The sequence below is a fragment of the Geotrypetes seraphini genome, chromosome 4, assembly GCF_902459505.1.
Source record: "Geotrypetes seraphini chromosome 4, aGeoSer1.1, whole genome shotgun sequence".
Taxonomy (NCBI): Eukaryota; Metazoa; Chordata; class Amphibia; order Gymnophiona; family Dermophiidae; genus Geotrypetes; species Geotrypetes seraphini.
Genome location: NC_047087.1, coordinates 186,486,921 through 186,511,866, shown reverse-complemented (window position 1 = coordinate 186,511,866; position 24,946 = coordinate 186,486,921). Strand labels below are relative to the sequence as shown.

At 46.0% G+C, this 24,946-nt stretch overlaps 1 protein-coding gene across 3 annotated transcripts in view; it reads right to left on the bottom strand.

Annotated features, from left to right (window-relative positions):
* The window catches only part of LOC117358965 (arachidonate 5-lipoxygenase-like), a 155,356-nt gene that overhangs the window by 9,057 nt on the left and 121,353 nt on the right, over positions 1–24,946 (bottom strand). For all 3 annotated transcript variants that reach the window (XM_033940953.1, XM_033940954.1, XM_033940955.1), the window contains one exon: positions 14,099–14,220. In XM_033940953.1, coding sequence (XP_033796844.1) covers positions 14,099–14,220 — 122 coding nt within the window. The remainder of the gene's footprint in view (positions 1–14,098; positions 14,221–24,946) is intronic.

Below are 24,946 nucleotides of genomic sequence, written 5' to 3'. Positions count from 1 at the left end.
AAATATAGGAAACTCCTTTTCTGCCAGTGGCATAGCACAGAAGGGCCAGTGGGCTGAGGACCCCCATACTTAATGTGACCATTTTTTTTTCCCCTCAAAACCGGACATCTACTTCCTCTTTCCGGTTGCAACTTCCTGTTTTGGTTTAAAGCGCAAGGAGCTGCGCTAAATGCCCCGCTCTGCTCCCAATGCTCATAGGAACTTTATGAGCATTGGGAGCTGCGCGGGGCATTCAGCACAGCTCTCTGCGCTAAAAACCACTATTGCGGTTTAGTAAAAGGGGGCCATAGTGCATAATATAGACAGCAGATATAAATTCTCAAAACGTACACATTTTGATCACTAAATTGAAAATAAAATCTTTTTTCCTACCTTTGTTGTCTGATGATTTCATGAGTCTCTGGTTGCACTTCCTTCTGACTGTGCATCTTTTCTTTCTCTCTCCCTGCCCCCCTTTCTTTCTTTCTCTCTCCCTGTCCCCCCTTTCTTTCTGTCTTTCTGCCCCCCAAGCCGCCGCCGCTGCTGCCGATTTCTTCAAGCAGCTGACGCAGCAACAGGCCAGGTGCATGCAATGACTACACAAGCCTTCCCCCCCCCCCCCCCCCGACATCAATTCTGATGTTGAAGACGAAGTTCTGGGCCAGCCAGGCAATGATTGGCTGGCCCAGAACTTCCTCTCCAACATCAGAATTGACTTCGGGGGAGGGGGGGGAAGACTTGTGCAGTCGTTGCATGGACCTGATGTGTTTCTGCATCAGCGTTGGGGAAGCAGGGAGAAATCCTGGGCTCCGCAATCGACTCATGTTGCCTTCAACATTTTGGGCACCCCTGTGCCACAAAATGGGACATTTTGGTGTCCCAAAGCTGTGCTGCCTAAGAACGGGATGGCTTCGTTCAAAACGGGACGTATGGTTACGTTACCCATACTGTGTGAGCGGCAGGGAAGTTGGTTGCACACTTCCAGCTGCCATGGCAGCATTCCCCCTCCTCGCATGCTCATTTCATGCACATAAACTGAGCATGCATGGGGAAGTGTCAGTGTCCATGGCTGAAAGCATTAAGAAGGTAAATTCACAACAGGTTGCGAGGCAGTTTTTTGTGGCTACATTATGAAGACATAGGCACCTTCATGTTTTTATATAATAGCCTCACATAAGCTGCACAATCAAGGCTGAAATGTGCACATATGAAGTACACATATACCGTATTTTCTCATATATACTCCGCACCTGTTTATAACCTATACCCTTATATAGGTAAGCATGCTTTCAGTTTGTAAATTGTTGCACAGCCTGATGCTTTGGATGGCTTGCACTTTTTTTGTTATTTTAAAGATTAAAAATATGTTAACTAGTGTCTTGAGGACAAATATGTTTTGCTTCCCATCCATTGTATTTTTGATATTGTTGACTTACTACAATCCCTGCTTGATAGAGCTTATAATCTACTGTAATCAAAACAGACAAACAGGACAAATAGGTTATGGACTTTCACAGAGGGAATGATAAAACAGACAAGTGAGTAAGAGTTAGGACTGCAGTCTTGAAAAAGTGGGTTTTAGCTTAGATTTGAACACTTCCAGAGACAAAGCTTGACGCACTGACTCAAGCAATCTGTTCAGGCATATGGTGCAGCAAGATAGAAGGCACAGAGTCTGGAGTTGGTAGTAGAGGCGAAGGGTACAGATAAGATACACTTACTTGATGAATGGAGTTCCTGGGGAGGAGTATAGTGAGAGATGATTATGGCATATGATTTGGAGAGAAGACTGATTATATTTGGTGTTGTAGACTTGATATTATAGGTTTTGGTAAGGATGTCACTTTCCCTATTTGTAAGGAGTTTGGTCATCTATTGAGATAGGAGAGGTGATTTGTGTCTTGTGTGGTTTCTGGTGGTCATAGCCTGTTGTTTGGGGGAGGGGGGAATAAGGTATTTTCCAAATAGGTTTTTAGGCCTTTATGAAAGTTTTGGTAGGAGGAGGTGTACCTTAAATTGTGCTGGTAAAAAAATTCTATCATTTTTCTGCCAGGAATGGGAAAGTTGTAGAGTGAAATATTTTGTATTTGACTCCTCTAGGATTTGGGAATCTTATTCTCATATGGTTGGCTTTGGGTGGTATTTCAATTAAATTCAACATATAGTCTGGTGTTTTGCCATGGAAGATTAAAAAGATAATTGTACATAGTTTAAAAATACACCTTGCTTCAAAGGGAAGCCAGTGTAGTTTGAGGCACAGGGGTGTCATCTCATCATATTTAGTTGTTGAGAAAATAAGCCTGGCTGCTACATTTTGAATGGTTTGTGGGTTTTTTCTCTATATTTTCATTGCATCCCACACAAATGACATTGCAATAATCTAGTTGGGACTCCAAACCATGTACCATAATTATACACCTATATGAACACAAACCAAGTTATTTGTGTCTTGAACCCTAATGAAATAATGTATATCCTGGATATTGCCAGGCTCTTCTAAATTGTAATTTGCATTGAACTCCTTCTGGGGCATATTAACAATCCATAAATACTAATGTAATGTAATAAGAGAGGAGAGATACTGAGGAGCTGCAGAGTGAACACATTTGTAAGTCAATAAGAGGAGTTTGAATTGTATGTGGACATGGATAGGGAGCCAATGAAATGACTTGAGGAGAGGGACAATGTGAGCATTGAAATACTGGCGGAATATGTCAAACAGCAGAATTTTGAATGGATTGAAGGGGAAAGAGATGGCTTAGTGGAAGATCTGAGAGAAAGAAGCAAGTTGCAGAAATTTAGGTGAGTATGGATAAGGGTTTTGGTAGTGTGGTCAGAAAAAAAAGGTTGGAATTGGTGATATTATAGAGGAAGAAACAACAAGCTTTAGTGGTCTTTTGGATTTGTGCAGAGAAAGAGAGCGAGGAGTCAAAAATGATTTTGAGGTTTCGAGCTGATGAGACAGGGAGGATGAGAGTATTAGCCACAGAAATAGAGAATGGAGGAACAGGAGAGCTGACTCTCCAAGATTTCCTCCATAATAGAAATAAAGTTCCCAACCTTGTCCTAGAGGACCACTAGGCCAATTGGGTTTTCAGGCTAACCCTAATGAATATGCATGAGAGAGATTTGCATATAATGGAAGTGAGAGGCATGCAAATCTGCTCCATATATATTCATTAGGGCTATCCTGAAAACCTGATTGGCCTGGTGGTCCTCCAGGACAGGGTTGGGGACCACTGCTGTAGATTACATGTATCCTTGCCACATTTTGTCACCTGCACATATACCAAGACCATGGCAGGTGTAACTGTGGGTGCCTAAATTAATACTGGATTTTTCTTGACTTTCCATCTATTAAGGGATGTGTTTACAATCGATTCTTTGGCAGAATTCTCTCTTATCAGGCCGGTATATGAGATAAACATCTTAGTAATGTTATATTAAGTTCCAACACCTATCTGGCATTTAGAAAATTGTAAAAAAAAAACATACATGTTTGGTAAATTTTTTAACTAATGGATTGTAATTCACTGTGAATGTCCAGTATCCATACTCTGTAAATCACACTGAACAGAGAGGTAGCTGCAGTATACAAGCATAATGTTATGTTGTTGTTCTATAATAAAATGTAGGAGACTAGGTTTCGTGATAGAATAGACCTTGAGTTGCCTACTTGGAGGCTCCCAGTTATAGAATCATCCCCATAGCTTTATAGATCATGGCTCACTATTGCCAGCTATCCAATTAGGTCTAGATTCTTTATAGGGCGCCGATATCGGCACCTGCCGATCATGTGTCAATCATGCGACAGTACCGTTTAGAGAATTCCACCTCTGGGAAAGATAAGCACCAGAAATGTAGGCCTGGAAAACCCTAGCCTACATTTCTGGCACCTATCTTTGTCATGAATCGCACCTACATAGGTGCTTTAGGCCACCTAATGCCACGTCCACTATTAGCCACGCCCACAGTGGCATTAGGTGGCCTAAAGCACCTACGGAGGTATGATTCCGGTGCCTTGAAACAGTTAAAAATGTTGTTTAAACTGTTGGGGTTTGTTTTTTTTTTTCTGAGCTTTTGTTCCTACCAGTGCCAAAAAACTTGGCACTGGTTAGAGAATCCGAGCCTTAGTGACTATCTGTAGATTTAGGTGGCATACACACACTCCATTTTCACTCTATCCCAGCACTATCTGGATAGTGCCAAGGTGATCTGTATAAAATTCAGCAGCAAAACCTATACAGAGCTGCTGAAAATTCAGATAAAGGGGTTTATCAGCCTAAATTTGTATAATTGGCTGAATTTTGCCACTGAATATTCACAGAAACATGATGGCAGATAAAGGCCAAATGGCCCATCTAGTCTGCCCATCTGCAGCAACCATGATTTCTTTATCTGTCCGAAAGATCCCACGTAACTATCCCAGGCCCTCTTGAATTCAGACACAATCTCTGTTTCCACCACCTCTTCTGGGAGACTGTTCCATTCATCTACCACCCTTTCTGTAAAAAAGTATTTCCTCAGATTACGCTGGAGCCTATCACCTCTTAACTTCACCCTATGCCCTCATATTGCAGAGTTTCTTTTCAAATGAAAGAGACTCGACTCATGCACATTTATATTACGTAGGTTTTTAAATGTTTCTCAAGTAAAAAATCAGAGTGATAAATTAACTCAAAATTCTACAATTATATATATATATATCTCACTCACCAGAGATGGGCTACACACCCCCAATAAACATTTCATCAAAAAAGTGGAGAAAAAGCCTCAAAATTGATATCAGCAACCAACCATCAAAATTAATATGCGTTCAAATCTGCTTTATTTTCTATCATAGGCAATAAACTCCACCACCACTGAAATGCATTTATCAAAAGGGTGAAAAACACATCACTGTGCACAGGAAAAGAAAAACTAAAAAGTGTGACTTAACTTAGGATCCATGGTTCAAACGCTGTAGCTGGAAACGTCTGGTCAGAAAAGCTGGAACAACAGCGCTGACGAGATAGAAACATAGAAACATAGAAAGGTGACGGCAGAAAAGGGCTACAGCCCATCAAGTCTGCCCACTCTACCGACCCACCCCATTAAGTCTGAGTGCTGCTCGACCCACGTAGGGATCCCACGTGGATGTCCCATTTATTCTTAAAGTCGAGCACGCTTGTGGCCTTGATTACCTGCGTCGGAAGTTTGTTCCAGTGATCTACCACTCTTTCTGTGAGGAAATACTTCCTGATGTCACCTCTAAATTTCCCTCCCCTGAGTTTGAGCGGGTGCCCCCTTGTGACCGAGGGTCCCTTGGGAAGGAATATATCGTTTTCTACCTCGACACGACCTGTGACGTACTTAAAAGTCTCAATCATGAAACCCCTTTCCCTGCGCTTCTCTAGAGAGTACAGCTGCAATTTGCCCAGTCTTTCCTCGTATGAGAGACCCTTGAGTCCAGAGACCTTCCTAGTGGCCATTCGCTGGACCGACTCAGCTCGAAGCACATCTTTACGGTAATGTGGCCTCCAGAATTGCACACAGTACTCTAGATGAGGTCTCACCATGGTTCTATACAGTGGCATTATGACTTCAGGTTTGCGGCTGACGAAGCTTCTATTGATACATCCCATCATTTGCCTCGCCTTGGATGAGGCCTTCTCCACTTGTTTGGCAGCCTTCATGTCTGCACTGATGATCACTCCCAAGTCCCGTTCCTCTGAAGATGAACAATCAAAAGACCATGTCCCAAATTCCTTCAACAAGTGCCTTGTTTCGCCACACAAGGGGCTTCCTCAAGGAATAAATATCAGATGAAAACTTTGCTCCTGTTCTGTGCACACCGGCACAAGAAACAGCCGTTGCTTAAAAGGAATACGAACATTCTGCTTCCGGGGGCACTTCCAGGTCATGGCCACAGAAACAAACCAGGAGAAGAACAGCTGATGATGTAAACTTATTTGATGCTGCCGACTCATCCAAAAAATGCGACCCACTCTACCCGCTGGTTAAGCCCATTAGGCCATAAAGTGTCCAAATAGAAAATCCAGCGTTGCTCGTGCTGATATAAAAGACGCTTCACATTGCCCCTACGTGAGGTGACAGGTACATGTTCCAGCACAAAACAACTGAACTCTTCAAAACTATGGTGTTCTTTGACACAATGTTGGGTAAGAATGTCCATTTCTTTTTTATGCACTATATTGAACCAGTGCTCGAACAACCGCGTCTTAAAACATCTGGCAGTGTGGCCAATATACGAAAGCCTACAAGGGCATGTCATCCCATAGACCACTCCTACTGTTTCACATGTAGTCCAGGAACGTGTTTACAGCAAAAGAAAAGAAATTAAGGACCGAAGCACAGGGAAAGGAAAGGAGGACAACAAAATACCAAGATCTAAATTGCATATATGCTAATGCAAGGAGCCTAAGAAACAAAATGGGGGAACTAGAAGCCGTGGTCGATGCAGAAGACATCGACATCATTGGAATCTCTGAAACATGGTGGAATGAGGAAAGCAAATGGGATACAGCAATGCCGGGATACAAGCTCTACCGCCAGGACAGGGCAGGACAAAAAGGAGGTGGAATAGCCCTGTACATAAAAGAAAGCATACAATCCTCAAGAATGGACACAGCAGAGACGACCAACAAGCTGGAATCTCTATGGGTTAAAATACCGGGAAGGAAAGGGCCTGAAATAAAGATGGGCCTATATTATCGCCCACCCGGGCAAACCGGAGATATTGATGAGGAAATGGAAGCCGAGATGAAGCGAGAATGCATAAGTGGCAACACGGTTATTATGGGAGACTTCAACTACCCCGGGATAGACTGGAGGCTTGGAAGCTCAAAATGCGCTAGGGAGACAAAATTCCTGGAAGCCACACAAGATTGCTTCATGGAGCAGCTTGTTAGAGAACTGACGAGAGGAAATGCCACTCCGGATCTAATCCTAAATGGGTTAAGAGGACCTGCAAAGGACGTTGAAGTAGTGGGGACGTTGGGAAACAGCGATCATAATATGATCAAGTTCAAGGTTGAGGTAGGAGTATCAAAAGGCAAGAGATCCATAGCGACAACCTTTAACTTCAAGAAAGGAAACTACGAAGAAATGAGGGAATTGGTAAGGAAGAAATTTAGGAACACTTCCAAAACATGGCTAATGGTAAATCATGCCCGGTCCTTCTTCAGGGACATGGTGAACGAGGTGCAAAATCTGTATATCCCCAGATTCAGGAAGGGGTGCAAAAAGAATCGAACAAAAGACCCGGTGTGGATAACCAAAATAGTGAAGGAAACGATAGGCAATAAGAAAAATTCATTCAAGAAATGGAAAAAGGACAAATCTGAGGGGAACTGGAAAGAGCACAAGAAGTATCAAAAAGAATGTCACCGTGAGGTTCGGAAAGCTAAAAGAGAGTATGAAGAAAGGCTAGCCAGGGAAGCAAGAAATTTCAAATCGTTCTTCAGATATGTTAAAGGGAAGCAACCAGCTAGAGAGGAAGTGGGACCGCTAGACGACGGAGACAGGAAGGGAGTGGTGAAAGAGGAGAAGGTAGTGGCAGAAAGGCTTAACATGTTCTTCTCATCTGTATTTACTAACGAAAACACGTCCAACATGCCGGAACCTGAGCAATTCTTCAACAGAAGTCAAGCAGAAAAATTAACATTCATAGAAGTGAGCATTGAGGACGTTCGCAGGCAGATAGGAAAACTAAAAACTGATAAATCCCCGGGTCCGGATGGCATACATCCAAGGGTTCTGAAGGAATTAAAGGAGGAGATAGCGGAACTACTGCAGCAAATTTGCAACTTATCCCTGAAAACAGGCGAGATCCCGGAGGATTGGAAGATAGCCAACGTTACGCCCATCTTTAAAAAGGGATCAAGAGGTGATCCGGGAAACTACAGGCCAGTGAGCCTGACTTCAGTTCCTGGGAAAATGGCAGAAGCACTGATAAAAGAAAGCATTGATCAACATTTTGAAAAGCACGAACTTCTGATAGCCAGCCAGCATGGTTTCTGCAAGGGACGATCGTGCCAAACAAACTTATTGCACTTCTTCGAAGGGATTAACAAACAGATGGACAAAGGAGACCCCATTGACATCATATATCTAGATTTCCAAAAAGCCTTTGACAAGGTGCCCCATGAACGTCTACTCCAGAAACTGAAGAACCATGGGGTGGAAGGAGACGTACATAGATGGATCAGAAACTGGTTGGAGGGTAGAAAAAAAAGGGTAGGAGTGAAGGGCCACTACTCCGACTGGAGGAGGGTCACGAGTGGTGTCCTGCAGGGCTCGGTGCTCGGGCCGCTACTATTTAATATCTTCATAAATGATCTAAAAACAGGGATGAAGTGCGAGATAATAAAATTTGCGGATGACACTAAACTATTTAATGGAGCTCGGACTACAGAGGAATGTGACGAATTGCAAAGGGACTTGAACAAACTAGAAGATTGGGCGACGAGATGGCAGATGAAGTTCAACGTTGAGAAATGTAAGGTATTACATGTGGGGAGCAGTAACTCGAGGTACAACTATACAATGGGAGGGATATTATTGAATAAGAGTACCCAGGAAAGGGACTTGGGAGTATTGGTGGACATGACAATGAAGCCGACGGCACAGTGTGCAGTGGCCGCTAAGAGAGCAAATAGAATGCTTGGTATAATCAAAAAGGGTATTACAGCCAGAACGAAAGAGGTTATCCTGCCGTTGTATCGGGCAATGGTGCGCCCGCATTTGGAGTACTGCGTCCAATATTGGTCACCGTACCTTAAGAAGGATATGGCGTTAGTCGAGAGGGTTCAGAGGAGAGCGACGCGTCTGATAAAAGGTATGGAAAACCTGTCATATGCTGAGAGATTGGAGAAGCTGGGTCTCTTTTCCCTGGAGAAGAGGAGACTAAGAGGGGATATGATAGAGACTTATAAGATCATGAAGGGCATAGAGAGAGTAGAGAGGGACAGATTCTTCAAACTTTCGAATAATAAAAGAACAAGAGGGCACTCGGAAAAGTTGATAGGAGACAGATTCAAAACAAATACTAGGAAGTTCTTTTTTACCCAACGTGTGGTGGACACCTGGAATGCGCTTCCAGAGGACGTGATTGGGCAGAGTACGGTACTGGGGTTCAAGAAAGGATTAGACAAATTCCTACTGGAAAAGAGGATAGAGGGGTATAGATAGAAGATTACTGCACAGGTCCTGGACCTGCTGGGCCATCGCGTGAGCGGACTGCTGGGCACGATGGACCTCGGGTCTGACCCAGCAGAGGCATTTCATATGTTCTTATGGAATCTGTGCCATGATACCCTCCTGCATGACATCGCAAGCTGTACATCTGCCATAACAAAAATGTCCCACCCTGCCCTCCTCATAAGTAGTCCACACATCAGCCTTACATAATATGTCATTGAGACTCCTGTTGCGTGAAAAAACTATTTTGCACTCCTGATCCTGGAAACACCTTACTGTTTGAATCATGGGCCAAATGTTCTTAATCTTCCTGCCCAGAAGAATATTTCATAATACAGGGCACCACCTTATCATTTGTGCCCTGAGTGCGATATTGCAGCAGCTGCTCTCTAGAGCTAAACCTAGCCCTCTGCCAGGACTTCTTTATTACTGCATCAGGGTAACCCCTCTCTCTATAATGCTGTTTTAATGGTTCTGCTTGATTTATGAATTGCCCCATTGAATTGCAAATCCGTCTGTAATGAAAAAATTGGGATACAGGTAAGTTATTCTTCAGCCCTGCCGGATGCATACTAGTATATTCCAAAAAGGTGTTCCGATCAGAGGGTTTCAAAAACACCGAAGTATTAAACCGACCCTCCTCTTTACATCCAAAAAAGATAGTTCAAAACTATCAGCTGTCATCTCAAACTTGCTAGATGAATGGCACTCATTCAAATAACCCAAAAACATATCCAATTCTGCCTTGGTCGAATTCCATAGGAAAAAAATGTCATCTATGTAGCGTCGCCACATCCATACATGCACAAAAAAGCTGGAAGGATAAACCCAGCATTGTTCATAACGAGCCATATACAAGTTGGCTATTGACAGGGCAAAAGATGCCCCCATGGCCACTCCCATCCATTGTTGAAAAAATTCCCCATCAAATATAAAATAATTCTGGGACATAGCCACGGACGTGAGTTTTAACAAAAAATCAGTTGGCACTAGATGAGGACGAATTCTGTTATTTAAAACTTCTTCTACTACTGACAACTCTTCATCCTGAGGAGTGCAGGTATATAGGGAATGTACGTCCAGGGAACACAGATAGGTCACAGAGGCAATATTTTGCAGATTCTTTAAACACTGCAGGAAATGAGTCATATCTTGTATGTAGGAAGGTATCTCCAAAACCATCAGGGCTAAAAACGTATCAATGTATTTGCACACTCGTTCCAACATTGACCCCCGAGCTGACACAATCGGATGGCCCGGAGGATGAAAAGGGCATGCCACCGAAGCAGTGGTGTCTGTGTAGCAACCACCAGTCTCTCATCAAACCCAGAACCAGAAGTAATAATGGCGCCATCCGCAGCAACCACTGTGTCTGCTGACCCCCGCAGCTGTGTCGTCCAGGGTCACCTTCACCAACGGCACTGACATTCCTGGCCGGTGCCCACCAGCGTAGCAGAGAGGATCCCGTGATGCAGTGGCACCATTCGCAGCAATCACCAAGTCCGCCGATCCCTGTCGCACACTGCGCCGGCCAGGGCACGATCACCAATGGATCTGATGCCCTGTCTACTGACCAACAGCGAAGAAGAGATGATCCTCTGAGACAGTCACCACCGGACCTGAAACAAAACCAAAAGAACAGCAGCAACTGGCCAATAGCGCCCATACCCACTCCCAAAGCACCCGCACCCGATGGAACACCCGTCATGGCCATAGCCCCCTACTGCCATCACCCTCCAGGCCACCCCCACTCCAATTGGACCCCTGCCCCAGTAAATAAGGAGAATATGGAGAGGGAGCCAACCTATCAGGTGTCCAACTGCATGACCAGAGAAAAGGGGAACAACGCCCTAGGGCACCGTGCCACAGGTGCTAACTCACCCAGCCTGCATCCGAGGCAACAGCCTGCCAAGGGAAGGACCCCGACTCCCACATCATGGACCCTAATCCTGGGTGTGGGAGAGCAGTGCCCATGTGCAAGAGCAGTGCAGAGCAACTGTCCCGAGTAACCTGGCAGTAAATCCACAACTGCAGGGGACCGAGGCAGTAGCTGTATCCACTGTGCCCCAGTCACCCTCAGTCAGGCACAGGCTTAGGTATATGATGTATGCAGTTATAATTTTTTGGGGTTTTTTTTGGATACACATGAAAGGGGGGCCAAAATCCGCCCCACCTCTGCCGAAACACATTGGAGAGAAGGAGATCTGGCTCAGTGGGGCAGCCGCAGGCAAAGTCAGAGGAATGGCCGGGAGGAGGGAAGGGCCAGATAACCAACCTCCAACAGCATCTCAAGCTCCTCCGGAGACAACGCAGTGGGGCAGGGCCCTTGGGCCCCGATGTCCCTCTCACCAGTCTCCCCCAAACCATCCCAGCGCGAAGGACCCCACGAGTAGTATCTACAAACACACGTTCCTTGGGGTTCCAGCCCACAGACGCAAGGCACCCCCACAACAACTCCGTAGGAGCCCCCACAATACGAGCCCCTCCCCCCCGCAGCTGTGAATGCACAGCAAGAGGGCGCACTGCCGAGACTGCAAACCAGCAACCAGGAAAGCAGATGAGAAGCCCGGGAATCCAACCAACCGTAAGAAACAAACGCCGGAGTCAAAACCCGCAAGAGTTGAAGTGGGACTGGAACCTGTATCCCTGGGCTGGCAGTCCACGACACAAACCAAGAGGCCACCCAACTGACCTGCAGAAGGAAGAGCCGCAAGCAATCACCGACCACAGGAGCTACCCGGGCCAAAAGCCCAGCCATACCCTGCCACTCCCGCACACTCCTCCCCAAACCCAGCCAACACCCGTGTGCCAGAGCTGTGTGAAACAATCCATCAGGCAACATGGCTGGGCACCCACAACCGCAGGGGACTGAAGCTGCAACATTATCAACCGCATCCTTATCACCTTCAGGCAGGGTTAGCCATCCGGTTTGTTTTGTTTATGTTTATTTTTCATTGCGTTTATGTTGTTTTGGTTTGTTCGAGATAGGGAAAGGGGAGCCAAAAATCCGGCAACAGCGCCTGCACCACAAAGGCTGCAGCAGCTGCCCATGAGGTTCCCCCTCCAAGGCGTAGAAACGTGGCAGCACCCAAAGAACTCCTCAACTCCAGCCTCCGCACTCAAACACCCATCGCGATGGCGACTGAGAGCGAGGCCGCCAGCACACCCCATGTCCGCCTGAAAGCCGTGCCTCTGCGCTAGCCCCCCATCACTCACACACACCACTGCCGCCTACTGCACAAACCAAACCCCGTGCATAGCATGCCCGGGCCAACAAAACCCCGAAACACGCAACAGGCAACTGCCTCGTCCTGACGTGGCGGCCCCAGCAACCGGGCAAGCATGAATGCGTGGCCCGCCTGAGGAGACCGCCGAGCCAGCGGCAAACTACTCATCCGGCTCATCATGATGCGCTGCAGTCAACCACACACACTGCCACGCCCAGCCAGACTACCGGGCGGACCGCCGCCCGAGAACTGCAATGGTCACAGCTCCTGTAGCATGCGCCCAAGGGGGAGTCACACTGTCGGGTCCAGCAGGCAGACCACGCACGAGGCCCACTAGGCCGCTGCCCGACCAGATATAGGACTCACCCAACGCCGGGCAGGCAACAACGCCGTATCAGGGAACGCCCCAAACTTCACTACCGACATCCAGTGCAGGTCCCGCGCGGCTTCCAGCGGACGCACATCCGCGCAGCCTGTCAGGGAGGCCCAAAAGCCTCCATCCCAGCTCACAACGCCCAGACAGCATCCCCCACGCGCGGGACCTGCCCAACTCGAAGCCCAGCAAACAGAAAAGGTAAGGCTTTTCCGAACAAAGGAGCACCCTCACCATAAAGTTGCCTCCAAGGGACAGGGATGCACGCTGCTCCCCGGAGGCATGCTATCCCCTAACCCCCCTCCCATCATGCCCTACTTCCCATTGCTCCACCCATCCCTTCCAGGTGGGAAACCAAGTCCCTCCCTCCTACCTCCTATCCTGCTACCTCCCCTCATGCCCTTGCAGCTGTCTCCACATGGGCGACTACTTGGGCCATCCAGCCCATTGTTATAGTTGCCCATCGAGACCAGCTCTTGGGCTCATTTTTGTTAAGAAATTCGGCCTTTTCATCTTTTGTTTGCTGTCATCTGGCCAAAGTTTTTTAAAAAAACCAAAAAAACATTTATGCAATCTGTATATGTATAGGAGAGTCCAGGGATATTCCAGTGGCAGGGTCAGAATCATGCAAATATTTTGGCACTATTCAAACACTATCCAGATAGCTTTATCTCATTAGGATCCCTTTTATGAAGCTGCATTAGAGTTTTCTATCACAGGCCGCTGTGGTAAAAGCTCTGAGCATTAGGACTTTTATCACAGTGACTCGCAATAAAAACCATAATGCAGCTTGATAAAAGGGGGCCTAGGAAAGTTGTGTAAACAACTGTCCTAAATTTAAATGGATATTTTGGATTGTACTTAGTGGCCCATCTTAAATGGATAGGCTGACTGAAAATCCAGTTAAAGATATGCAGAAAACTCATCAGAATATAACATAAGAACATAAGAATTGCCACTGCTGGGTCAGACCAGTGGTCCATCATGCCCAGCAGTCCGCTCATGCGGCAGCCCTCTGGTCATAGACCAGCGTCATAACTGAGACTAGCCCTACCATCTACTCCACTGAATATGGACATACTTTTTAAAGATTTATCTATCTTTTTTTCAGAATGAATTTGTATTCTAACTTTTGCTTCTGTCACCCTCCATTTTCCTCAAAGGAAACAATCTAATTGTGGACATAAAATACTGTATATGTTACCTGTCATAAGTCACCATGCACTCTGAAGGACTGTGTTGTTATATGCTGATGTGATATATGATGACTTTGACAGTTTTCCTTTGTGGTGAAGTTATATAATATTCAGAATTTTACCTGAGGCCTTCTTATTCCGCAATCCTTTGACAAAGACATCTTTCACAAATGCTTGAAGCTCTGTATCCTCACACACCACCTCATCGCTGTGATAATAAATGTTTACCACGTCTGTAACAAAGCTTCCAAAGAGACAGAATAAAATGAAACATGATACATGAGCAGCTTTAAAAGGTGGAAAAATCAAATTATATTTTGTTCAAATGTTTCAGTCATATTCCTTTTTTTTTTTTCAGAGAAATGTGGTATTATGATCACAGGATACTAGTACCACCAAACATATGTTGCAACCTGGCTATCATCAGCAGTGGCGTACTAAGGGAGGGGCGGTCCGCCCCGGGTGCATGGCCCAAGGGGGTGCACAGCTGGCCACTCACCGGGGAATAGGCTGCCGCTGGGGAAAGGCTGCCATTGCCATCATCAGAAAGAAGCCGGCACCGAGTTCTCCCTCTCTGCTTCTCTTCCCCGTGAGCTGACCAACTCTAGCCATCCAATGTCAATTCTGACGTTGAAGAGGACTTTCTGGGCCAGTCAATCGCTGCCTGGCTGGCCCGGAACGTCCTCTCCAACGTTAGAATTGACATCAGGCGGCGAGAGTTGGTTGGTCTGCGGGAAAAGAAGCAGGGCGAATTTGGCGCCGGCCTGTTTCCGATGGCCAGTGGCAGCCTTTCCCCGGCGGTGGTGGCAGCAGTATGTTTCCCAATGGCGGTGGCATGGGGGAGGGCAGGGAGAAAGAAAGAAAGGGGGGGAGACAGGGAGCAAGAAAGAAAGAAGGGGGGGGACAGGGATCCAGAAAGAAAAAAAGGGGGCAGGGTGAAAGAAAGAAAAAAAATTGGGAACGGAGAGAGAGAGAAAGACAGACATAGAGAAAGAAAAGGGGCATGGAGAGAGAAAGAAAGAAGGGGGCAGGGTGAAAGAAAGAAAGAAATGAGGCACGGAGAGAGAGAGAAAGACAGACATACAAAAAGAAAGGGGGCATGGAGAGAGAAAGAAAGAAGGGGACAGGATGAAACAAAGAAAAAGTTGGGGGAGAGAATTTTTAGTTTGTGATTATTCCATATTGGGCGAGGGTGTATCTGTCTGTGTGTATGAAAGGGACATGGCTTTCTGATAGCATCGACTGTACAGGATCAATTGACTGTGCAGGATCTGGTTTGTTTAGTTTTACAATGTATGTGTTGGTGTTCTACAGTGTGTGATGTATGTGATGCTCACTACAGTGTTTAAGATGCTGCCTTTTCCTAGGTACACTCTTATTGTGCGATATGTAGATTGTTACTAAAAATCATATTTTTCATATAGATGGGGGGGGGGGGGGGAAATGATGGGCCCCGGGTGTCACATATGCTAGGTACGCCACTGATCATCAGTAAGAATATGTTTATTTCAAGGCTGCAGCCTAAGCAGAATAATATTAACATCTAGAACCTATGGGCAGTAGCATTGAGGGGCATTCTGACATGATGTCTAAGTCCGAATTGAGATGTTTTGCCCCAAAAATCTCAAACCAACGTCTACCTCACAGCCACAACCAAACCAGAAAATCATCTACATTTCTGGTTTAATTATGGCTTTGAACTAAATGTTTACAGGCTCGATCTTTCCATCTCTTAGTACCATTTTTTTAAAAAAGCATCCCAGGAAAATACATAGAAAAATAAGCCACAGGGTGGTCTGCCTGACAGCATTCAGCAGTGCAGAGGGGCAGCCTAGTGGTTATAGCGGTAGACTTTACATAAAGGGACCCAGGTACAAATATCATCTAAATCCTTTCATATTTCATCCTTTCCCTTGCCCAGCAATCATGATGAAACAAATACAAACAATACAAAACACAGCCCTAAGACTGGTCTACTCGCTGAAGAAATTTGACCACGTCACAGAGGCATACCACGACTCACACTGGCTCCCAAAACAAGCAAGAATACACTTCAAATTTTACTGCCTACTATTTAAAGCAATAAACGGAGACAGCCCAGCCTATTGGAACAATCAACTAATTCAATCCACCTCAACCAGACATAGAAGACCCATGCACCATTCACACACCCTCCAACCAAAAATGTCAAACGAAAAAAACTCCTAGCCACTCGAGCTGCAACACTTGACATCCAACTCTACAATCTATTGACCTCGACCACAAACTACAAAACCTTCAAAATGTACTGACTACTCCCAACACATTTCTAATGTCCTGCCAATTCATTTGTAAGCCTCCCTGAACCGCCAGGTAATGGCGGAATAGAAATCACTAATGTAATGTAATGTAATTGTATGGTAAGCCCTCTAGAAACAGAGAAAACCTGCTGTACCTAAAGAAAACCTGCTGTACAATAAGCATGCAGGTCACTTATATATTTAGATACAGGTGGTATTTCCTTAATCCAGGAGGACTCATGTACAGTATTTGTTCTAAAATGAAAGCATTAAAGTGGGATTTGAACCTGGGTCCCGTTGTTCACTGTCTACTGAATTGACTACTAGGGTACTTCGTCCACTTACTTGCTGCTGTCTTAGGAATGGCCATAGAGCACAGTTACTTACTGTAACAGGTGTTATCCAGGGACAGCAGGCAGATATTCTTCACTGATGGGTGACGGCACCGATGGAGCCCCGGTACGGACAATTTTAGAATGATTGCACTCTAAGAACTTAGAAAGTTCTAGTTAGGCCGCACTGCGCGTGCGCGAGTGCCTTCCCGCCCGACGGAGGCGCGCGGTCCCCAGTTAGGATAAGCCAGCTAAGAAGCCAACCCGGGGAGGAGGGTGGGATGCAAGAATATCTGCCTGCTGTCCCTGGATAACACCTGTTACGGTAAGTAACTGTGCTTTATCCCAGGACAAGCAGGCAGCATATTCTTGACTGATGGGTGACCTCCAAGCTAACAAAAAGAGGGATGGAGGGGAGGTTGGCCATTAGGAAAACAAATTTTGTAAAACAGATTGGCCGAAGTGTCTATCCTGTCTGGAGAATGCATCCAGACAATAATAAGATGTGAAAGTATGAACTGAGGACCAAGTAGCAGCCTTGCAGATTTCCTCAATAGGGGTGGAACGGAGGAAAGCTACAGATGCTGCCATAGCTCTAACCCTAAGGGCCGTGACAGAACCTTCCAGTGTCAGTCCAGTCTGAGCATAGCAGAATGAGATGCAAGCAGCAAGCCAATTGGATAACGTACGCTTAGAAACAGGATGTCCCATCCAATTAGGATCAAAGGACAGAAAGAGCTGGGGAGATGATCTGTGAGGCTTAGTACGCTCTAGATAGTAAGCTAAAGCACGCTTACAGTCCAAAGTATGCAAAGCCTGTTCTCCAGGATGAGAATGAGGTTTCGGAAAGAAAACAGGTAGGACAATGGATTGGTTAATATGAAAATCAGAAACAATCTTAGGGAGAAACTTTGGATGTGTGCGTAGAACCACCTTGTCATGATGAAAGACTGTGAAAGGTGGATCAGCAACTAGTGCATGCAACTCACTGACCCTCCTGGCAGAGGTGATAGCAATAAGGAAGACCACTTTCCAAGTGAGAAATTTGAAAGGAGTCGTGGCCAAAGGTTCAAAAGGACGCTTCATTAAGGCAGAAAGAACCACATTAAGATCCTAGATCACAGGTGGGGGCTTAAGTGCTGACAACCTCACTTTCTGATGTTGACTGGGAACTCTTTTGGTCCTCGACAAACCGACCTCTTTTATCATCCAGAGTCTCACAATCAATGTTCTTCATTATGTGGAATGCGGTATGGACACCTTTTCGGATGTGGAAAGCTAACCTAAAACAAGACTCTATATGTTGGAACTGTATGAAAGAAGTTGGGACTCTTGATCACATGCTTTTCCATTGTGCTCAAGTTCGTTCCTTTTGGACGTGCATTTGGGACACCATAAAGTCTATTATCAATTGTTCAGAAGAAATTTCCTTTGACACTATAATTCTCCGATCTCAACACCCTTGTTTTACACAGTCTAACTGTCCTCCTAAACTCATTGATGCAATGTTTGTGACTGCCCTTATGCACATCTTGAAAAATTGGAAGTCCTCTTCATTACTAAACTATACCTTCTGGTGGAATTCTTTGAGCATGTATCATAAATTTGAATCTTATGCTTATGAAAAGAAAAATATAATTCGACTTTCCAAAAATTTGATACAATGTAAATCACCCTGGAAATTCCTGGACTCATATGTTAAATCTATTTCATAGACACTCCTCTCTTCTTCTTCTTCCTCTTCCTCTTCTTTTTCTTCCTTCAATTTCTCTTTCCTCTTATCTTTCCTTTTACTAATTTTTCATGAACAGTCCTAGTACTTTAGATCTTTTAAAACGATTCAATTCTACATTGCACAATGTAACTGAATATTAGTTATACTAAATGTTTTGTTTTATATTTTGATACCATGTACTTGAACTGTTTCCTATATTTTTTCAAAAAAAATCAATAAAAAATATTGAACTAAAAAAAAAAAAAAAAGACCCCGCATGAATCTGGAAACCAAAGGATGAGCAGTAAGAGGTTTTCCGTGAACTGGCTCATGAAAAGCAGTAATGGCACTGAGGTGGACTCTAACAGAAGTAGATTTGAGTCCAGAGTTAGACAAAGAAAGGAGATAATCCAACACTAGTTCTACTGCTAGCGAAATTGGATCATGATGATGCAAAAGGCACCAGGAAGAAAACCGGGTCCACTTCTGTTGATAGCATTGAAGAGTGGCCGGCTTCCTGGAAGCATCAAGAATAGAGCGGACAGGCTGAGAAAGAAGTGAATGAGCCGAGGTCAGCCCGAGAGATACCAAGCTGTCAGGTGCAGAGATTGTAGGTTGGGATGAAGTAGGGACTGCTGATGCTGAGTAAGCAGAGAAGGAAACAGTGGTAGAAGTATGGGCTCCCTGGAACTGAGTTGAAGTAGAAGGGAGAACCAATGTTGCCTGGGCCATCGTGGAGCGATGAGAATCATGGTGGTTTGTTCCCTCTTGAGTTTGAACAAGGTCCGCAATATGAGAGGCAGAGGAGGAAATACATAAAGGAATAGATTGGTCCAATCCAGAAGAAACGCATCTGGTGCCAGACGGTGAGGGGAGTAGAGTCTGGAGCAGAATTGGGACAGTTGATGATTGTGAGGAGCTGCAAAAAGGTCCACTTGAGGAGTTCCCCATTGAGCGAAAATAGACTGGAAAGTCATGGGATCGAGAGTCCATTCGTGGGGTTGGAAAATTCTGTTGAGATTGTCTGCTAAGGAATTCTGCTCTCCTTGAATGTAGTCAGCCCTCAGGAATAATTGGTGAGCTGTCGCCCAAGACCAAATCCTTTGAGCCTCCTGACACAACAGGCGAGAGCCCGTCCCACTCTGTTTGGTGATGTAATACATTGCAACTTGATTGTCTGTGCAAACTAGGAGAACTTGAGGAAAGAGGAGGTGCTGGAAAGCCTTGAGGGCATAAAACATCACTCTGAGTTCCAGGAAATTGATGTGATGTTTCTTTTTCTGGGCAGTCCAAAGACCCTGGGTTTGGAATTCGTTCAAGTGAGCTCCCCAGGTGTAGGGGGAGGCGTCGGTGGTGATGACGAGATGATGAGGAGGCAGATGGAATAGGAGGCCTCTGGAGAGATTGGAAGATCTCAACCATCATTGAAGAGATTGACGAAGAGATGATGTCACAGATATGTGTTGTGAGCAATGATCCGTCGCCTGGCACCACTGGGTAGCTAAGGTCCATTGAGGGGTGCGCAGGTGAAGACGTGCGAAGGGAGTGACATGAACTGTCGAGGCCATGTGACCCAAGAGTATCATCATTTGTTTGGCAGAGATGGAGAGCTGTGGAAGCACCTGCTGGCAGAGATGAAGAAGAGTTTGGAGGCGGTTAGATGGAAGAAACGTCCTCATGAGGACAGTGTCCAGTACGGCTCCTATGAATTGAAGCCGCTGAGTGGGGATGAGATGTGATTTGGGTAGATTGATCTCGAAACCCAGAAGTTGGAGAAAGAGGATAGTCTGGTTGGTGGCATGAAGCACTGTCTGAGAGGAAGGAGCCTTGATCAACCAGTCGTCTAGATAAGGGAAAACTTGAAGATTGTGGGAGCGTAGAAAGGCAGTCACCACGATGAGACATTTGGTGAACACCCTGGGCAAGGAGGCAAAACCGAAGGGTAACACCTTGTACTGGTAATGGCAGCGATTGATCATGAAGCGTAGATATTTTCTGGAGGCTACATGGATCGGGATGTGAGTGTAGGCCTCCTTGAGATCGAGGGAGCATAGCCAGTCGCCTTGAGAGAGAAGAGGATAAAGTGTGGCCAGAGAAAGCATTTTGAACTTTTCTTTGACCAAGCATTTGTTGAGATCTCGGAGATCTAATATGGGTCTGAGGTCTACGGTTTTTTTGGGGACCAGAAAATAGCGGGAGTAGAATCCCTGCCCCTTCTGATCTAGAGGAACTTCCTCTATGGCGTTCAAAAGAAGAAGGGATTGCACTTCCTAAAGGAGGAGAGAGGACTGAGGAGTGTTTAAAGCAGACTCTTTTGGAAGACTTTGTGCCGGGAGTGTCTGAAAGTTGAGAGAATAGCCGTGGCGAATGATGTTTAAGACCCAGTGGTCTGAAGTGATAATCTCCCAACGGCTGATGTAAATAGGAAGACGCCCTCCGATGGGTTGAGGTAGAAGGGTGGATGGTAAAAGACTGGCTAGGCTCTGGAGAACGAAGTCAAAAGGGTTGAGTGGACTTCGGTTGTACAGGAGGTTTTAGCTGCTGTTGTTGTGGTTGTGCCCGAGGTTGTTGGCGTTGCTGAGGACGCTGGCGCCTAGGCTTCTGAGGGGCAGATGGCAAGGGCCTAGCAGAGAAGCGGTGTTGATAGGCCGATTGCTGGCGAAAAGGCCGGGCAGGGAGAGGCTTCTTTTTGTTTTTGAGAAGAGTGTCCCAGCGAGTCTCATGTGCCGACAACTTTTGTGTGGTGGAGTCAAGAGAATCACCAAATAACTCATCTCCGAGGCATGGAGCGTTGGAAAGGCGATCTTGGTGATTGATGTCAAGTTCTGAAACCCTCAGTCAAACTAGACGGCGCATAGCGACAGCCATCGCTGTGGCCCTGGAGGTAAGTTCAAAGGTGTCGTAGATGGAACGAACCATGAACTTGCGCAGCTGTAAGAGAGTGGAAGAGCAGTGGCGGAAAGCAGAAAGTTTTCTATCAGGCAAGTATTTCTCAAAGGAAGCCAGTTGTTGAGCAAGATGTTTCAAATAGAAGGAAAAATGAAAAGCATAGTTGCCTGATCTATTGGCAAGCATAGCATTTTGGTACAAACGCTTGCCAAATTTGTCCATGGCCTTCCCTTCTCTGCCTGGAGGGACAGAGGCATAGACACTAGCTCCCGCAGATTTCTTGAGAGTAGATTCAATTAATAAGGACTCATGCGGGAGTTGAGGCTTATCAAAGCCAGGAATTGGGATGACTTTGTATAAGGAATCTAATTTCCTGGGGGCTCCAGGAATGGTTAAAGGAGTCTCAAGATTTTTATAGAAAGTCTCCCTTAATATATCGTGGAGGGGCAATTTCAGAAATTCCTTCGAAGGCTGATCGAAGTCCAAAGCATCAAGAAATGCCTTTGATTTCTTGGATTCAGCCTCCAAAGGAATTGAAAGAGACTCACACATCTCCTTTAAAAAAGATGAAAAGGAGGAATGCTCTGGTTGGGAAGTAGGGTCTCTGAGGGAATGGTCCTCCTCTCCCGAAGAAACCTCATCCTCAGAAAGTAATGGTTCTTCAGAGTCATCCCATAGATCAGGATCTCTGACTTGGTAACCTCGACCTCGAGATTCCAGTGTCGAGGGGTCAAGATGTTTGGTCTTACGGGTCGATTTTCTGGACCGTAGAGAAGCGGTACTGGGAGAAGTGAGAGACTGTTGATGTCGAGACAGTGACTCAGAAGTTTGAACAGCTCTATTAAGACCTCTCGGTTCCGGAGCCAGTAACGGCATGGAAGCAGATGAGGCCGAATGGACCGGTACCGATAAGGTGGATGCCGACAATAGAGGCTGTTCCACGGTCGGTACCGGTGGCTCAGACTGGACTGGAGCTGAAAGGCTCGGCGCCAACAGAGCAGGAAGGAGTTGCTGCAACTGCTCTTTGAGTTGGGCTTGGAGGACAGCCGCAATACGGTCATCCAAGGAAGGCACCGGTATCGCTTTCTTTTTCTGCGGTACTTGCGGTGCCACTCGACGCCCAGAGGATGAGGATGCTGAGGAGGATACACTCACCTCTATGGGGGCAGAGCGTTTACGGGGGCGCCTCGAGGTCGGCAGGACTGGACTCGCTGCCACAGCGACCGGAGGACGCTCCAGGGAGGAAGGCTTCTTAGCCGGCTTACCTGTTGGGTGCGACGCCGGGATGGTATCACGCGGCGTCGAAGAAGTGGGTGCCGGCTGAGAAGGTGTCGACGTCGGTGCCGGTGTCAATAGATCCGTCATCTCGGCACCGAAAAGAAGCTTCTGTTGAATCTGTCGATTTTTTAAAGTACGTTTCTTCAAAGTAGCACAGCGGGTACAGGTGGAAGCCTTATGATCCGGACCCAAACACTGCAAGCACCAATTGTGGGGGTCGGTCAAGGATATAGGCCTCGCACACCACTGGCACTTCTTGAACCCGGGATGAGGGGGCATGAAGGTAAATACGGCCTCCGCCAAATCGAAAGCGGAGGACTCGATGGTGACTACAGGCCCCGCCGGGGCAAAACGGAAAACTCGAAAAACGAAGAGTTTTTGTTTTTTTTTAAAGAAAAAGAAGTAAATATGGAACGAAAAAAGATTCCAAAGGAAAAAAATGCGAGCGGGAAGGCAAGAAAGAACTTTTCAACGGCCGTTGAAAAAACACGCATCTTCTTAGCTCCGCAGAAACTAAGAAACTGGGGACCGCGCGCCTCCGTCGGATGGGAAGGCACTCGCGCACGCGCGGTGAGGCCTAACTAGAACTTTCTAAGTTCTTAGAGTGCAATCACTCTAAAATTGTCCGTACCGGGGCTCCGTCGGTGCCGTCACCCATCAGTCAAGAATATGCTGCCTGCTTGTCCTGGGATAATATCTGGAATGGTCATAAAACCTGGTATATACTATTACTGTCACATCTTTGGGGTCTGAGAGGGGGATCAGTGACTACTGGGGAACTAAGGAGGGAAAGGGTATGCCTTCATTCCTTCAGTGGTCAGCTAGCCAGTTAGGGCACCTTTTTCATACTTAGTTGTGACTGGAACAGGTCTAGAAAAAACCCATACGTCTTTTTTGCCCTCAACCTTTTATTCTGTTTCATTATGGCAGAAAAATGTCCAGATTTAAAGCCTGCCCAAAATGTACTTCCAACATGTCCCCTTGCAATTTAATGAACTGCGGAGTAAAATGTCTCAATTCTGTTGAGTTTTGAAAATAGCAACTTAGAGGTTTTGTTGAGGAAAACATCCACCTGCTTCTTGTATTGCTTTTGAGACGTTTTTCTCTTTAGAAAATGAGCACCATTGTGTTAGAGGCTGTGGCCTGCAATATATAAAAAAGAGACCCTGAAAGATTATATTCTAAGGGTGTGGTGTCTGGTAGTTTATACAGAATCTGCTTTTTGGTGTAGAATTATTCCTTTAAAATATTTACAGAGTAATATTTAAATGCTATTTTGGTATTTCTTTTAAATGCCAGCCATGGTATTTAAAATTACACACAGATGTTCAGTGCCATCCAATATCTCAACACTAGTGCCCAAATATGGCAATAACCACTGCCAACATCCAGAAAATGGTGATCATTAACACCATTATCTGGATACAAATCTGGTTGATGTAGGCCAGCCTTTTCCTGTCCTCCAGGTTGGCTTATTAGGCAGGTCTATACAGTTGCCTAGAGCAGCTGTTTATGAGGGGGCAGCAATGAGCACTGCAGTCAAGGCAAAACATCTTGATGGCTACTGAAACCCAAATAAACAAGAGGTATTTCAAGCAACAGGGAGGGTGGGCAGATTTCAAGTTGTTTATTTTCCCTGATTATTCTGGGTATCAGTCAGTAGTGGTGGTGGGGGGCATTAAAGATTATTTTCAGTGATGCCAGAGTCTTTCCATCACTTCCAACTCCTCTCCCCTTGGTCCTCTTCTTGCCTCAGCACAATTGAGAGAAGGGAGGCTTTGGTGGAAGTCAGAAGGCTAAATTGGTCTCAAGCTGCTGTGCTGGGTTATGTTAATTCTGCTCTTCCAGCCATGGGTCTTTCTTCCTGCTGCATCCTACCTCTTTTGAAGTAACTTCTTATTTCCACACAGGTGGGACACAGCAGGAAGAAGGACCTGTTGCTGGCAGAGCAGAATTAACATGATAACCTGGCGCAGGAGCATGAAATCAAGCCAGCCATCTGCCTGCTACTGGAAGCCTCCCTTTACACATTGGAAAGCAGCAGGTGGTATAGGTAGGTGTAGTGGGGGGTGTGGGGAGCCATTAAGCTTGTTTGCCCCAGGCCTGGCTTTGTCTCTGGGCAGCTCACTTGCTCTTTTCAGGCCAACGGCAGCATTTCTTCGCTACTTCACACTACTGGCAGCTGACTCAGAAATCTTCCCTGTGATGTGTTTTGTAGGGTTGAGATGCCATGAGAGGGCCATGCTTCTGCCCCCAAGATCCCCCCGTTGGACCTGGAACCCAGGTAGGCCCTTTGGGGGAGGGGAAATTGTGGATTGGAAGGGAGAAAAAAAGGTTGGGGCCTGGAGAGTGGAGAGAGAGAACCTTGGCTATTGGGGGGAGGGGGAGGGGTGAGAGGTTCAGAGACCTGCAATGGGTTGGAGGGGAGAGAATGAGAGACCTGGAATATCTTAAACATTTGTAAATCTTGGGAGAATT